General features: G+C 54.8%; 1 protein-coding gene across 2 annotated transcripts in view; it reads left to right on the top strand.

Annotated features, from left to right (window-relative positions):
* The first annotated feature begins 981 nt into the window (after window positions 1-981).
* The window catches only part of PPP1R18 (protein phosphatase 1 regulatory subunit 18), a 100,367-nt gene continuing 85,159 nt past the window's right edge, over window positions 982-16,189 (top strand). Inside the window, exons 1-2 of one of the 2 annotated variants that reach the window (XM_069241951.1) lie at window positions 982-8,009; window positions 8,148-8,503. In XM_069241951.1, coding sequence (XP_069098052.1) covers window positions 5,357-8,009; window positions 8,148-8,503 — 3,009 coding nt within the window. In that variant the 5' untranslated portion in view covers window positions 982-5,356. The remainder of the gene's footprint in view (window positions 8,010-8,147; window positions 8,504-16,189) is intronic. The other variant, XM_069241952.1, reaches the window with a different exon arrangement.

Raw genomic sequence — 16,189 nt, forward strand, 5'->3', positions numbered from 1 at the left:
GCAGGGAACTCTTCCGAGGGACATCTCTGAGCTCTGACAGCTGAAGGGAGCTCTGACAGCTGCGGGGAGCACAGCTGAAGGACATCTCTGAGCTCTGACAGCTGCCGGGGGCTCAGTTGAGGGACATCTCTGAGCTCTGAGAGCTGAATGGGGCTCTGACAGCTGCCGGGAGCTCAGCTGAGGGACATCTCTGAACTCTGACAGCTGCCGGGGGCTCAGTTTAGGGACATCTCTGAGCTCTGAGAGCTGAAGGGGGCTCGGACAGCTGCCGGAGCTCATCTGAAGGACATCTCTGAGCTCTGACAGCTGCAGGGAGCTCAACTGAGGGACATCTCAGAGCTCTGACAGCTGAAGGGGGCTCTGACAGCTGCCGGGAGCTCAGCTGAGGGACATCTCTGAGCTCCGATAGCTGCCGGGGGCTCAGTTGAGGGACATCTCTGAGCTCTGAGAGCTGAATGGGGCTCTGACAGCTGCCGGGAGCTCAGCTGAGGGACATCTCTGAACTCTGACAGCTGCCGGGGGCTCAGTTGAGGGACATCTCTGAGCTCTGAGAGCTGAAGGGGGCTCGGACAGCTGCCGGGAGCTCATCTGAAGGACATCTCTGAGCTCTGACAGCTGCAGGGAGCTCAACTGAGGGACATCTCTAAGCTCTGACAGCTGAAGGGAGCTCTGACAGCTGCAGGGGGCTCATTTGAGGGACATCTCAGAGCTCTGACAGCTGAAGGGAGCTCTGACAGCTGCAGGGAACTCTTCTGAGGGACATCTCTGAGCTCTGACAGCTGAAGGGAGCTCTGACAGCTGAAGGGAGCTCTGACAGCTGCAGGGAGCTCAGCTGAAGGACATCTCTGAGCTCCGACAGCCGCAGGGGCTCACACTGACTGGCTCCCTCCTCCACACTCAGGCCTCGCCCTCTGTGCCCGGACCCCCTTTCCAGAGCTCCCTGGGAGGCACTCCCTCCATAGCTCATTGAAGCCCCGGGTGTGGAGGAGGAAGCGGCTGCTCATTGTCTGTGCCCAGCTGTGTCCTTGGACTCCCGCCTCCTGCACCTCCCCCTCCCGTCCCTCCTCCACCCCAGGCCCCCGCCCTCCATGGAGGGGGTGATGCGCAGTGATTGAAGGATTAACCACAGCCTGAGCGCTCGGGAAGGACTCCGGGGCCGGCCCTGGGATTATCCACCCGAGGCAGCAGCTCCCACGGACCGTCACTGCCTCCCACCACCGGCCCAGGGGCGACTGTCTCCCCTGAGACAGCCCGGGACAGACAGACACCCACCCTAGACAGCCCGGGACAGGCATCCACCCGCCTGGGACAGGCAACCACCCCACACCGCCGGTCCCAGGACTACCATCGGAGACATCCTGCGAGACACCCAACCTTCCTGGGCTGTCACCCTCCTGGGGACCGCCAGTCACCCCACATCACCGGATCCAGGACTTCCATCCGAGACATCCTCCGAGACGGCCACCCTCCAGGGGACCGTCCGGATCCAAGACTTGCACCAGAGACACCCCCGAGACAGCCAGCCTCATCACCGGATCCAGGACTTCCATCCGAGACATCCTCCGAGACCGCCAGCCTCCATCACCGGATCTAGGGCTTCCCACCGAGACATCCTCCGAGACAGCCAGCCTCCATCACCGGATCTAGGGCTTCCCACCGAGACATCCTCCGAGACAGCCAGCCTCCATCACCGGATCTAGGGCTTCCCACCGAGACATCCTCCGAGACAGCCAGCCTCCATCACCGGATCTAGGGCTTCCCACCGAGACATCCTCCGAGACGGCCACCCTCCAGGGGACCGTCCGGATCCAGGACTTCCCACCGAGACAGCCACCAGCCTTCCTGGTCTGTTCCCCTCTCTGAGCCAGCTCTGGGCTCCAGGCACCGGGGTTTGCAGCCCACCCTCTGACCCCCCTTGTCCCCACCCCAGCCAGTCTCGCCTCATCCTTTGGGGTCCTTTATTCAGCCACCAGGAGGCTATGGTCGGAGCCGGAGACCCCCGCCCGTGCCTGGTCGCCCCCATTGTTCCAGGGCTCCGCCGGCCCTCCTCCTCGCCTCCTATTGTTCCATTTCTCTGGCATTTGTAACCACTCGCCGTCGTTTGTGGTCCCCTCTGTTGTCTTGGGTCTTCTGGTATCGTTTGTGTCGCCTCATTGCAGCCCTCCGCATGTCCTTGGTCGCCTCTTCTTCGTTCCATTAGCCCCTATTGTCAGTCGCCACACATCGTCTTCAGTCGCCTTCTGGCTCTCCATCACCCTGTGCCGTCACCTCTGCCCAGGCTAGGTCGCCCTATTGCCTTTGTCGCTTCTGTTTGTTTCTGTCCTTTGTATCGGTGGCTTCTGTCGCCCTCGTTGCCTATTGCCACCCATGTCCCCTTGTCACCACATCCTACTCTCGGGCTTCTTGGTTTCTGCCCTCTCTGGTGTTGGTCACCCCAGAATCCTGTCACATTCTGATCACCTCTTATCACTCCGCGTCCCCTCCTAATACTGCCTATCAACCCTTACTGTTTATCGTCTCATCATTCTTTATTGCCCCTTATAGCTTTCATCGTTCTTTGTTGCCCCTTATAGCTTTCATCGTTCTTTGTTGCCCCTTATAGCTTTCATCATTCTTTATTGCCCCTTATAGCTTTCATCGTTCTTTGTTGCCCCTTATAGCTCTAAAGCTTTCATCGTTCTTTGTTGCTCCTTATAGCTTTCATCATTCTTTGTTGCCCCTTATAGCTTTCATCGTTCTTTGTTGCCCATTATAGCTCTAAAGCTTTCATCGTTCTTTGTTGCTCCTTATAGCTTTCATCGTTCTTTGTTGCCCCTTATAGCTTTCATCGTTCTTTGTTGCCCCTTATAGCTTTCATCGTTCTTTGTTGCTCCTTATAGCTTTCATCATTCTTTGTTGCTCCTTATAGCTTTCATCGTTCTTTGTTGCTCCTTATAGCGTTTAATCGGTTAAGCGGTTGCGCCTTAGAACTTTCAACTATCTCATTTTTTTTCTTTGTTGACAGCTATAGCTTTCAGTCATCTTGTCATTCTTGGTTGCCCCCTTATAGTTTTCGATTGTCTCATCTTCCTTAGTTGCCTCTTATAACTTTCTATCAATCATCTCATCATTCGTGGTTGTCCCATATAGCTGTTGATCATCTCATCGTTCCTTGTTGCCACTTATAGCTTTCAACCTTCGCATCTTTTTTCGGTTGCACTTTATAACTGTCAATACTCTTATCATTCTTGGTTAGCTCTTAAAGCTTCAATCATCTTATCGTTCTTAGTTGCCCCCTAAAGCTTTTTTATTGTCTCATCATTCTTTATAGACCTTTATACCTTTAAATCGTCTCATCGTTTTTGCTTGCCGCTTATAACTTTAAATTGTCTCATCGTTCTTGGTTGCCCTATATAGGTTTCAATCGTCTCATCGTTCTTGGTTGCCCTATATAGGTTTCAATCGTCTCATCGTTCTTGGTTGCCCTATATAGGTTTCAATCATCTCATCGTTCTTGGTTGCCCTATATAGGTTTCAATCGTCTCATCGTTCTTGGTTGCCCTATATAGGTTTCAATCGTCTCATCGTTCTTGGTTGCCCCTTTTAACTTTCCATTATCTCATCATTCTGGGTTGCCCCTTATAGATGTTGATTGTTTTATCATTCTTGGTGGCCCTTTATAGCTTTCAATGGTCTCATCATTCTTGGTTGCCCCTTATATATTTTGATTGTGTCTTGTTGTTCTTGGTCGCCGGCTTATACTCTTCACTATGCCTTATTGCTCTTGATCCTTTCATCATTATCACCTCCTAATACTCTTTGTTGTCCCTCTTGATTTCAATTATCTGTTGTCCTTAGTCACTGTCTTACAGTCTTTGTTGCCCTTTCTTGCTCTTGATCATCTCATCATTGCTGGCCTCCTACTCCTCTTTCTTGCACCTTACTGCCTCTGAGCAGGTCTTAATATTCATAGTCTCCTACTTCACTCAGTTGACCCTTCTTGCCTCTGATCATCTCATTATTTTTGGACTCCTGCTACTATTTCTTGCATCTTACTGCCTCTGAGCAGGTCTTAATATTCATAGTCTCCTACTTCACTCAGTTGACCCTTCTTGCCTCTGATCATCTCATTATTTTTGGACTCCTGCTACTATTTCTTGCATCTTACTGCCTCTGAGCAGGTCTTAATATTCATAGTCTCCTACTTCACTCAGTTGACCCTTCTTGCCTCTGATCATCTCATTATTTTTTGACTCCTGCTACTATTTCTTGCATCTTACTGCCTCTGAGCAGGTCTTAATATTCATAGTCTCCTACTTCACTCAGTTGACCCTTCTTGCCTCTGATCATCTCATTACTTTTAGCCTCCGGCTACTATTTCTTGCATCTTACTGCCTCTGAGCAGCTCTTATTATTCATAGTCTTCTACTTCACTCAGTTGCCCCTTGTTTTGCTCGATTAAACCTTTTTGCTTTGGATCGCCTCTTGCGCAGTCTTGGTGTATAGGTTCTGTTGCTTTGTAGCTAGGTTTCCGCCATGTAGGTCTCTTGCACACAGTATGCATTCCTGATGTCAGATGCCCACGGTTGTCCTGATTGTTTTTCAGGTTTTCGCTGTTGTCTGTGATTGCTTGATCCACGCTTGCTCATTGAGATCATCTCCTAGGGTCCTTCGCTAGGGGCGTCTTAAAACTCCTGGTCACCCTGTATTTTGACCAGCCAACCCATTGTTTCCAAAAGTATTTTATCATTCTCTCTCACTCGCCCTTTATTGATCCAAGTTGCCCCTCAGTCTTCCTGCAGTAGCAGTTTTTTGTCACATTTTATTTCTTTCTGTCAAACTTTCTATGTAGCAGTTTTTGTTCTCTTTGTTAACAATGTTTCATTGTCCTTTTCCACCCCCGGTCCCTGATTCCCAACGCGCTCTGGCTCGTGGTTGAATGGCAGGATTTGTGGGGGAGGTAGGGGGCAGGGGGGCACCAAGGGAGGACTGGCAGACATCCCAAGGTGGCATCCATCACGCAAGCACCAGGAAGCAGTGCCAGAGAATATGGACTAGAATCTCTGGGGAATGGCATGTGGGCATTCTTCTCTTCGACCTTTTGAAGTAACTCTGCTGTATTTCATGGGGTGGAGAGGACAGGACTGGGATGGATGTGAATTGACTTCTTGCATGGATCAGTAGAGACACTGCCAGTGTTACTGGCTTCCAGAACACAGGTGGATTTGCCCATAAAATTTAAGCCAGTGTTTTTGCACTTTCAGTGTTTGGATTGCTTCTGAGGGGTATGCTGGTGCTTTAGATGCCTCTGTTGTAGGAGGACTGACTTCAAAAGGAAAACACTGCCCTATCCCTAAAATAGAATTGACCCTTCAAGATGGCTGCCCTGCCCGAATGGAAGCTACAGCTTCTGGAGAGGAAGAGGAAGGAAGAGGAGGAAGGCCGGAGGCGCGAGATGGAGCTCCAGGAGAGGTTGTCCAAGATGCCCACCTGGAAGCGTGAGATCATTGAGAGGCGGAGAGCCAAGCTGGGCTCCGGAGCCTCCTTCTCAGAACCGGGCGAGGGTGGCGGGATCTTGCCGCAGCATGGCGGATCTGGCCCCACTGGCAGTGGGAATGATGGCCCGGAAGAGGATGAGAGGACAGTCCTTCAGGAGAAGATTGGGCCAGTGCACCAGAACCCATTCATCAAGCTGGAGAAGCAGAGGAAAGAGAGCACGGAGGGCGACCCTGGCACCAAGACACGGAACATGTCGGACATCTACAGCCAGTTGCCAGGTGTACGGACCATCCGGGCAGACAATATCATAATTATAGAGTCAGATCCCAGCTTCTTCCAGCTGGAGGACCACAGGGAGGACAGCAAGTCCAAGAGCGTGGAGGCCCTCAACAGCATGATGGCCTCAGGCAACCCCCGGGAGATCCATGCTAACGAGGTGCTCATCATCAAGTCTTCAATGAGCCGCAGCGTGGAAGATCTCAACACCATCAACCGGACCCAGGAGGACAACACCCCAGGGCGGCCGCGCAAGGGCCAAGTCAGCCAACTCTTGAGCAAGTTTGGGCAGGAGAAGAGCAGCTCGTCCAGGACAGCCAGGTCTTTCAGCACAGAGAACCTGGCTGAGAAGGACCCCAGGGAAAGCAGTAATGACGAAGCACTGTCCCCAGAGCTGGAGCTGGCACGTGTTCGTCCACTTTCCATCCCGAGGTGGGAAGCCAATGGACAACTCAAGGCTAACCCCAAAGACAGGATGCCACCAATGTCCCCCACTTCTCCCAGTACCCCCAGGACTTGCATGGCCAACGACTCCAGGAGAAGCCCTCTGCCCCTCTGCTCGGATGAGCAGAGGACCAGGGACCACTCGCTCAGTCCAAGCTGCTCCCTACCTCCCCAGCACAAGATGACCCACTTCCACAGTCAGTTGAAGTCCAAGTCACTGGAGGTGTCCTCGCCTACCTCACCCTGCAGGTCACCGGGCTCTCTCAGCCCTCTCATGCCCAAGCCTTGGCAGAGGGACCTTCTGAGACATGTGGAGGTTGTGCCAGAACCCTGGACAAACATGGCACTGGCATCAACGGCAAAGGAGGTGACCACGCCAACGGGAGAGGGGTCACCTCTGGAGTGGCGCACCAACCTTGAGGGGTCAACGCTTGGAATGCTGGGTGAGGACAGCCTCCACAATGGGACCGAAGAGGAGGGCAGCCAGTCTGCTGAGGGCAGCGACCAAGGTGTCACAAAAGCAGACCCATCTTGGCGAAGCCATTTTGTTGACCCGGAACATCATCATAAGGAGGGTGAAGTAGAGAGCCCCCTAAAAAGGACATATGGAAAAGAAAGTGGCTGGGAGAAAGGGTCGGCCATGTGTCTGGAGTCAGAGGGGGCCACTTACCTGGAGCCAGTGGGAGACGCTTGCCCTGAGCCACAGGTGCCCCCAGGACCAGGACCACCGGTGACCCCCGGACCAGGGCCACAGGTATCCCCAGGATCAGGACCACCGGGGGCCCCAGGACCAGGACCACAGGCTCCCCCAGGACCAGGACCACCGGTGGCCCCAGGATCAGGGCCACCGGGGGCCCCAGGACCAGGACCACAGGCTCCCCCAGGAGCAGGGCCACCGGTGCCCCCCGGACCAGGACCACCGGTGGCCCCAGGACCAGGACCACAGGCTCGACCAGGACCACCGGGGGCCCCAGGACCAGGACCACCGGGGGCCCCAGGACCACAGGTATCCCCAGGATCAGGACCACAGGCTCCCCCAGGACCAGGACCACCGGTGGCCCCAGGACCAGCCCCACCAGACTCCCCGCCCGGGGCCACCACACCCAACCTCCAGCATGCCGTGGGGGCCTCCACCAGCCGCACCGACTCCTTGGAGCTGCGCCCCTCCCCGCTGCCGGAGCCGGCCCTCGCCACCCCGCGGCTCCAGTCCAGGAACTCGTTCGTCATCGCGCCCCGGCCCCGGCCCGGCCCTCCCCCGGACCACAGGCCCGGCCCCGGCGCGCCACAGGAAGCCAGCGCGCTTGCTCCTCCACAGCCCCGGGCGCAGAGCCCCTGCGACCCCCCGGAGCCCCCCAGCATGAGCCGGATCTCCAACCTCAGGGCGCCGGGGCCAGCGCCCAGGGCGCGGCCCGACGAGGGGCGGTCCTCGCCCTTCAGCCTCCGCAAGCCGGGGGCCTGCTTCTACCAGCCGGGGGCGCGGGCCCCCGAGCCGGCGCAGGGGCCCCGGGGCGCGGATGAGGGTCCGGTCCGAGGAGGTGGACCCCTCCAGGGGCCTCAGGGGGCAGAAGAGGGGCCCCCGGCCCGGCGAGGAGGACCCCACCAGGGGCCAGAAGAGGGGGCCCGGCGAGGAGGACCCCACCAGGGGCCCCAGGGTACAGAGGAGGGGGCCCCGGCCCGGCGAGGAGGACCCCTCCAGGGGCCAGAAGAGGGGGCCCCGGCCCGGCGAGGAGGACCCCTCCAGGGGCCAGAAGAGGGGGCCCCGGCCCGGCGAGGAGGACCCCTCCAGGGGCCAGAAGAGGGGGCCCGGCGAGGTGGACCCCACCAGGGGCCAGAAGAGGGGGCCCCGGCCCGGCGAGGAGGACCCCTCCAGGGGCCAGAAGAGGGGGCCCGGCGAGGAGGACCCCTCCAGGGGCCCCTGGGTACAGAGGAGGGCCCCCCGGCCCGGCGAGGTGGACCCCACCAGGGGCCAGAAGAGGGGGCCCGGCGAGGTGGACCCCACCAGGGGCCCCTGGGTACAGAGGAGGGCCCCCCAGCCCGGCGAGCAGGGCCCCTCCCGGGCTCTGCATCCCCACACCCCGCCATGCACCGAAAGAGCGGCAACACCATCACCATCAACCCCCGGAAGGCCCCCCCGGGGGCCCCCATCCTGGAGAACGGCGGCCCGGCCGTTGCCGTGGAGACAGAGGGGGCTCGCCCCCACCCCGGGAAGAAGCGCTACCCCACGGCCGAGGAGATCCAGGTGGTCGGGGGGTACCTGGCCCTGGAGAGGTCCTGCCTGACCAAGAGCGACCCCCAGCGGAGGAAGGTAGGACCCGGGGGCTTGGGGGGCGGGGGGATAAGTGGGGGTGACACGGTACTGCAGTCTGGTGCACTGTGGGGGTCATGAGGTAGTGCCACGTGTAGCAGTGTGGCCCGGGGAGGGGGTATTAGAAAGACACCGGAGGCAAAAATGTACTGAATTCCGGTGCTCTGTCACTAGGGGGCGGTAAAGAGGTACTGAGGTACTGCAGTCTGGTTCTCTGTCACTAGGGGGCGGTAAAGAGGTACTGAGGTACTGCAGTCTGGTTCTCTGTCACTAGGGGGCGGTAAAGAGGTACTGAGGTACTGCAGTCTGGTTCTCTGTCACTAGGGGGCGGTAGAGAGGTACTGAGGTACTGCAGTCTGGTGCTCTGTCACTGGGGGGCGGTAAAGAGGTACTGAGGTACTGCAGTCTGGTTCTCTGTCACTAGGGGGCGGTAGAGAGGTACTGAGGTACTGCAGTCTGGTTCTCTGTCACTAGGGGGCGGTAAAGAGGTACTGAGGTACTGCAGTCTGGTTCTCTGTCACTAGGGGGCGGTAGAGAGGTACTGAGGTACTGCAGTCTGGTGCTCTGTCACTGGGGGGCGGTAAAGAGGTACTGAGGTACTGCAGTCTGGTTCTCTGTCACTGGGGGGCGGTAGAGAGGTACTGAGGTACTGCAGTCTGGTGCTCTGTCACTGGGGGGCGGTAAAGAGGTACTGAGGTACTGCAGTCTGGTTCTCTGTCACTAGGGGGCGGTAGAGAGGTACTGAGGTACTGCAGTCTGGTGCTCTGTCACTGGGGGGCGGTAGAGAGGTACTGAAGTCTAGTGCACTGTCACTAGGGGGGCAGTAAAGAGATTCTGAGGTACTGCAGTCTGGTGCTCTGTCACTAGGGGGCGGTAGAGAGGTACTGAGGTACTGCAGTCTGGTTCTCTGTCACTAGGGGGCGGTAGAGAGGTACTGAGGTACTGCAGTCTGGTGCTCTGTCACTGAGGGGCGGTAGAGAGGTACTGAAGTCTAGTGCACTGTCACAAGGGGGCGGTAAAGAGGTACTGAGGTACTGCAGTCTGGTGCTCTGTCACTAGGGGGCGGTAGAGAGGTATTGAAGTCTAGTGCACTGTCACTAGGGGGCGCTAAAGAGGTACTGAGGTACTGCGGTCTGGTTCTCTGTCACTAGGGGGCGGTAAAGAGGTACTGAGGTACTGCAGTCTGGTTCTCTGTCACTAGGGGGCGGTAGAGAGGTACTGAGGTACTGCAGTCTGGTGCTCTGTCACTGAGGGGCGGTAGAGAGGTACTGAGGTACTGCAGTCTGGTTCTCTGTCACTAGGGGGCGGTAGAGAGGTACTGAGGTACTGCAGTCTGGTGCTCTGTCACTGAGGGGCGGTAGAGAGGTACTGAAGTCTAGTGCACTGTCACAAGGGGGCGGTAAAGAGGTACTGAGGTACTGCAGTCTGGTGCTCTGTCACTGGGGGGCGGTAGAGAGGTACTGAAGTCTAGTGCACTGTCACTAGGGGGCGGTAAAGAGGTACTGAGGTAATGCAGTCTGGTGCTCTGTCACTAGGGGGCGGTAAAGAGGTAGTGCAGTCTGGTGCTCTGTCACTAGGGGGCGGTAAAGAGGTACTCCAGTCTGGTGCACTGTCACTAGGGGGCGGTAGGTGATATACTCCAGTCTGGCGCACTGTCACTAGGGGGCGGTAGGTGATATACTCCAGTCTGGTGCACTGTCACTAGGGGGTGGTAGGTGATATACTCCAGTCTGGTGCACTGTCACTAGGGGGTGGTAGGGAAGTTATATACTGTAGTCTGTCGCACTGTCACTAGGGGGCGTAGGGAGGTGATATACTCCAGTCTGGCGCACTGTCACTAGGGGGAGGTGATATACTGAAGTCTGGGGCACTGTCACTATGGGGTGGTAGAGAGGAGATATACTCCAGTCTGGGGCACTGCCACTAGGGGGCGGTAGGGAGGTGATATACTCCAGTGTGGTGCACTGTCACTAGGGGGCGGTTGGGAGGTGATATACTCCAGTTTGGCGCACTGTCACTAGGGGGCGTAGGGAGGTGATATACTCCAGTCTGGCGCACTGTCACTAGGGGGCGGTAGGGAGGTGATATACTGTAGTCTGGAGCACTGTCACTAGGGGGCGGTAGGGAGGTGATATACTCCAGTCTGGCGCACTGTCACTAGGGGGCGGTAGAGAGGTGATATACTCCAGTCTGGTGCACTGTCACTAGGGGGCGTAGGGAGGTGATATACTGTAGTGCCCGGGAAGGGGGTGTGACACCAGGGGCAGGGTGTAACACATGCAAGTTTCACTCATTCCCACTGATGGACAGTCCTGGTAGGAGAAGCTTCATTAATTCCCACTGAGATACAGTCATGCCAGGTTAAGCTTCACTCATTCCCTCAAAGGTACAGCCCTGAAAGGGTAAGCTTCATTCCCACTTAGGTCCAGCCCTGGCAGGGTAAGCTTCACTCATCCCTCCTGAGGTACAGTCCTGGCAGGTCAAGCTTCACTCATACCCACAAAGGTACAGCCCTGGAAGGGCAAGCTTTATTCCCACTTAGGTCCAGCCCTCGCAGGGTAAGCTTCACTCATCCTACCTGAGTTACAGTCCTGGAGGAGCAGGCTTCACATAGTCCCACTGAGGTACAGCACTGGCAGGTCAAGCTTCACTCATTCCCACTGAAGTACAGTCCTGTAAGGATAAGATTCACTCATTTCCACTGAGGTACAGTCCTGACAGGGCAAGCTTCACTCATTCCCAATGATGTACAGTCCTGACAGGGCAAGCTTCACTCATTCCCAATGATGTACAGTCCTGGCAGGGCAAGCTTCACCCATTCCCATTGAGGGACAGCACTGGCAGGACAAACTTCACTCATTTCTACTGAGGTACAGCTACTGCAGGGCAAGCTTCACTCACTCCCATTGAGGTACAGCCCTGGCTGGGCAACCTTCACTCATTCCCACTCAGGTACAGCTCTGTCAGGGCAAGCTTCACTCACCCCCACTGAGGTACAGTCCCGGCAGAGCAAGCTTCACTCATTCCATCAGTGGTACAGCCCTGTCAGGGCAAGCTTCACATACTCCCACTGAGGTACAGCCCTGGCAGAGCAAGCTTCACATATTCCCACTGAGGTACAGCACTGGCAGGCCAAGCTTCACTCATTCCCACTGAAGTACAGTCCTGTCAGGATAAGCTTCATTCGTTTCCACTGAGGTACAGTCCTGACAGGACAAGCTTCACTCATTTCCCCTGACGTAGAGCCCCGGCAGGGCAAGCTTTACTCACTCCCACTGAGTTACAGCCCCGACAGAGCAAGCTTCATTCATTCCCACAGAGGCAAAGCCCTGGCAGAGCAAGCTTTACTCATTCCCACAGAGGCACAGCCCCGGCAGAGCAAGCTTCACCCATTCCCACTAAGGCACAGCCCTGGCAGAGCAAGCTTCACTCATTCCCTCAGAGTTACAGCCCCGGCAGAGCAAGCTTCACCCATTCCCACTAAGGCACAGCCCTGGCAGAGCAAGCTTCACTCATTCCCTCAGAGGCACAGCCTGAGCAGTGCAAGCTTCACCCATTCTCACTGAGGTACCGTCCTGGCAGGTCAAGCTTCACTCATTCTCACTGAGGTACAGTCCTGACAGGACAAGCTTCATTCATTTCCACTGAGGTACAGCCCCGGCAGAGCAAGCTTCACTCACTCCCACAGGGGCACAGCAAGCTTCACTCATTGCAACAGAGGCACAGCCCCGGTAGAGCATGCTTCACTCATTCCCAGTGAAGAACAGTCCTGTCAGGGCAAGCTTCACTCAATCCCATTGAGGTACAGTCTTGACAGGGCAAGCTTCACCTATTCCCTCTGCGCACAGCCCTGGCAGGGCAAGCTTCACCTATTCCCTCAGCAGCACAGCCCTGGCAGGGCAAGCTTCACCCACTCCCTCTGCGCACAGCCCTGGCAGGGCAAGCTTCACCTATTCCCTCAGCAGCACAGCCCTGGCAGGGCAATCTTCGCTTCACCCATTCCCTCAGCAGCACAGCCCTGGCAGGGCAAGCTTCACCCATTCCCTCAGCGGCACAGCCCTGGCAGGGCAAGCTTCACCTATTCCCTCAGCAGCACAGCCCTGGCAGGGCAAGCTTCGCTTCACCTATTCCCTCTGCGCACAGCCCTGGCAGGGCAAGCTTCACCCATTCTCTCAGCGGCACAGCCCTGGCAGGGCAAGCTTCACCTATTCCCTCAGCAGCACAGCCCTGGCAGGGCAAGCTTCACCCATTCCCTCAGCGGCACAGTTTCATTTACAGACATAGGTACATGAGAAGCAACAGTAGCTTACATAGAGAAAGTGTGGGCAGGGCCAGCTGCACTTGCAGGTAGAAAGGGACAGGCCTGGAAGGGTACACGTCACTCTGTGCTGGCAGAAATGTCCACAGTAGGTGGCTTTGAATGGTGGCCACTGTGCGACTGTACCAGAAGGGGTTGGCGTAAGAGATGAAGCTGGCTTGGTGTCATTGGTGTGCTGTTGGGTCGTCTCTATTATTTCCCTTCCGACCCAGGCCATCTCCAAAACAAAACCAGCAACATCATTTACAAAGCATCACACCCAGCATCTCCGCTCATCTTGTAGAAAAGCCCACAATCTCTGGTGGTTCTCGGCACACCCGCAGCCAGGACACCATGAGACTGCAGTCTAAGAAGGGTAAGAAAGAAGAAATCAAGACAACAGACTTTTTCCATCTATGCACCCGGAACCTGGAACAACATCCCCATATGTGTGAGGACGGCCCCAATGCTGCTCCACTTTAGGAAAGAGTTGAAGGCTCACCACTTAAAGAGCACTACATCACGAGGGTTACCGTCCACAACTCTCTCCTGCTGTTGCCTGCGGACTCTGAGCATGTACAGCGCTCCTCTGCCTTTTAGCTAGGTGCATGCTATAGAAATACCATATACATACATAACTAGACCAGCAACATTCACATCAGAAGGTACAGCTGTGCACTGCAAGCTTCTTCTCCACAGTACAGGACAGATACAGCAAGCTCCATTCACATAGACACAAGCAGGTAAGCTTCACTCACATCGAGCATCGGGCACTGCAAGCTTCTTCTCTACAGTACAGGACAGATACTGCAAGCTCCATTCACATAGACACAAGCAGGTAAGCTTCACTCACATTGAGCATCGGGTACTGCAAGCTTCTTCTCTACAGTACAGGACAGATACTGCAAGCTCCATTTACATAGATACAGCACAAGCAGGTAAGCTTCACTCACATCGAGCATCGGGCACTGCAAGCTTCTTCTCTACAGTACAGGACAGATACTGCAAGCTCCATTTACATAGATATAGCACAAGCAGGTAAGCTTCACTCACATCGAGCATCGGGCACTGCAAGCTTCTTTTCTAAAGTACAGGACAGATACCGCAAGCTCCATTCACATAGACACAAGCAGGTAAGCTTCACTCGCATCGGGCACTGCAAGCTTCTTTTCTAAAGTACAGGACAGATACTGCAAGCTCCATTCACATAGACACAAGCAGGTAAGCTTCACTCACATCGAGCATCGGGCACTGCAAGCTTCTTCTCTACAGTACAGGACAGATACTGCAAGCTCCATTCACATAGACACAAGCAGGTAAGCTTCACTCACATCGAGCATCGGGCACTGCAAGCTTCTTCTCTACAGTACAGGACAGATACTGCAAGCTCCATTCACATAGACACAAGCAGGTAAGCTTCACTCACATCGAGCATTGGGTACTGCAAGCTTCTTCTCTACAGTACAGGACAGATACTGCAAGCTCCATTCACATAGACACAAGCAGGTAAGCTTCACTCGCATCGAGCATTGGGTACTGCAAGCTTCTTATCTACAGTACAGGACAGATACTGCAAGCTCCATGCACATAGACACAAGCAGGTAAGCTTCACTCACATCGAGCATTGGGTACTGCAAGCTTCTTTTCTAAAGTACAGGACAGATACTGCAAGCTCCATTCACATAGACACAAGCAGGTAAGCTACACTCACATCGAGCATCGGGCACTGCAAGCTTCGTATCTACAGTACTTACACAGGACAGATTCTGCAAGCTCCGTTCACATAGACACAGCACCAGCAGGTAAGCTACACTCACATCGAGCATTGGGTACTGCAAGCTTCTTATCTACAGTACGGGACATATACTGCAGGCTCCATTCACATAGACACAAGCAGGTAAGCTACACTCACATCGAGCATCAGGCACTGCAAGCTTCTTATCTACAGTACAGGACATATACTGCAAGCTCCATTCACATAGACACAAGCAGGTAAGCTACACTCACATCGAGCATTGGGTACTGCAAGCTTCTTATCTACAGTACTTACACAGGACAGATTCTGCAAGCTCCGTTCACATAGACACAAGCAGGTAAGCTATACTCACATCGAGCATTGGGTACTGCAAGCTTCTTATCTACAGTACAGGACAGATACTGCGAGCTCAATTCACATAGACACAAGCAGGTAAGCTACACTCACATCGAGCATTGGGCACTGCAAGCTTCTTATCTACAGTACAGGACAGATTCTGCAAGCTCCATTCACATAGACACAGCACAAGCAGGTAAGCTTCACTCACATCAGGCACTGCAAGCTTCTTATCTACAGTACTTACACAGGACAGATTCTGCAAGCTCCGTTCACATAGACACAGCACAAGCAGGTAAGCTTCACTCACATCGAGCATCGGGCACTGCAAGCTTCTTATCTACAGTACAGGACAGATACTGCGAGCTCCATTCACATAGACACAAGCAGGTAAGCTACACTCACATCGAGCATCGGGCACTGCAAGCTTCTTATCTACAGTACGGGACATATACTGCAGGCTCCATTCACATAGACACAAGCAGGTAAGCTACACTCACATCGAGCATCGGGCACTGCAAGCTTCTTATCTACAGTACGGGACATATACTGCAGGCTCCATTCACATAGACACAAGCAGGTAAGCTACACTCACATCGAGCATCGGGTACTGCAAGCTTCTTATCTACAGTACAGGACAGATTCTGCAAACTCCATTCACATAGACATAGCACAAGCAGGTAAGCTTCACTCACATTGAGCATCGGGCACTGCAAGCTTCTTATCTACAGTACAGGACAGATACTGCAAGCTGCATTCACATGGACACAAGCAGGTAAGCTTCACTCACATCGAGCATCAGGCACTGCAAGCTTCTTATCTACAGTACCTACACACGACAGATTCTGCAAGCTCCATTCACATAGACACAAGCAGGTAAGCTACACTCACATCGAGCATCGGGTACTGCAAGCTTCTTATCTACAGTACAGGACAGCTACTGCAAGCTCCATTCACATAGATACAAGCACAAGCAGGTAAGCTACACTCACATCGAGCATTGGCTACTGCAAGCTTCTTATCTACAGTACAGGACAGATACTGCAAGCTCCGTTCACATAGACACAAGCAGGTAACCTACACTCACATCGAGCATCAGGCACTGCAAGCTTCTTATCTACAGTACCTACACACGACAGATTCTGCAAGCTCTGTTCTCATAGATAAGGTGCAGCACAAGCAGGTAAACTTCACTCGCATCAAGCATCGGCCACTGTAAGCTTCTTATCTCCAGTAGCTAAACAGGACAGATTCTGCAAGCTCCGTTCACATAGACACAGCACAAGGAGGTAAGCTA

The sequence above is a fragment of the Pleurodeles waltl genome, chromosome 6 (genome assembly GCF_031143425.1).
Source record: "Pleurodeles waltl isolate 20211129_DDA chromosome 6, aPleWal1.hap1.20221129, whole genome shotgun sequence".
In the NCBI taxonomy this organism is placed as follows: domain Eukaryota; kingdom Metazoa; phylum Chordata; class Amphibia; order Caudata; family Salamandridae; genus Pleurodeles; species Pleurodeles waltl.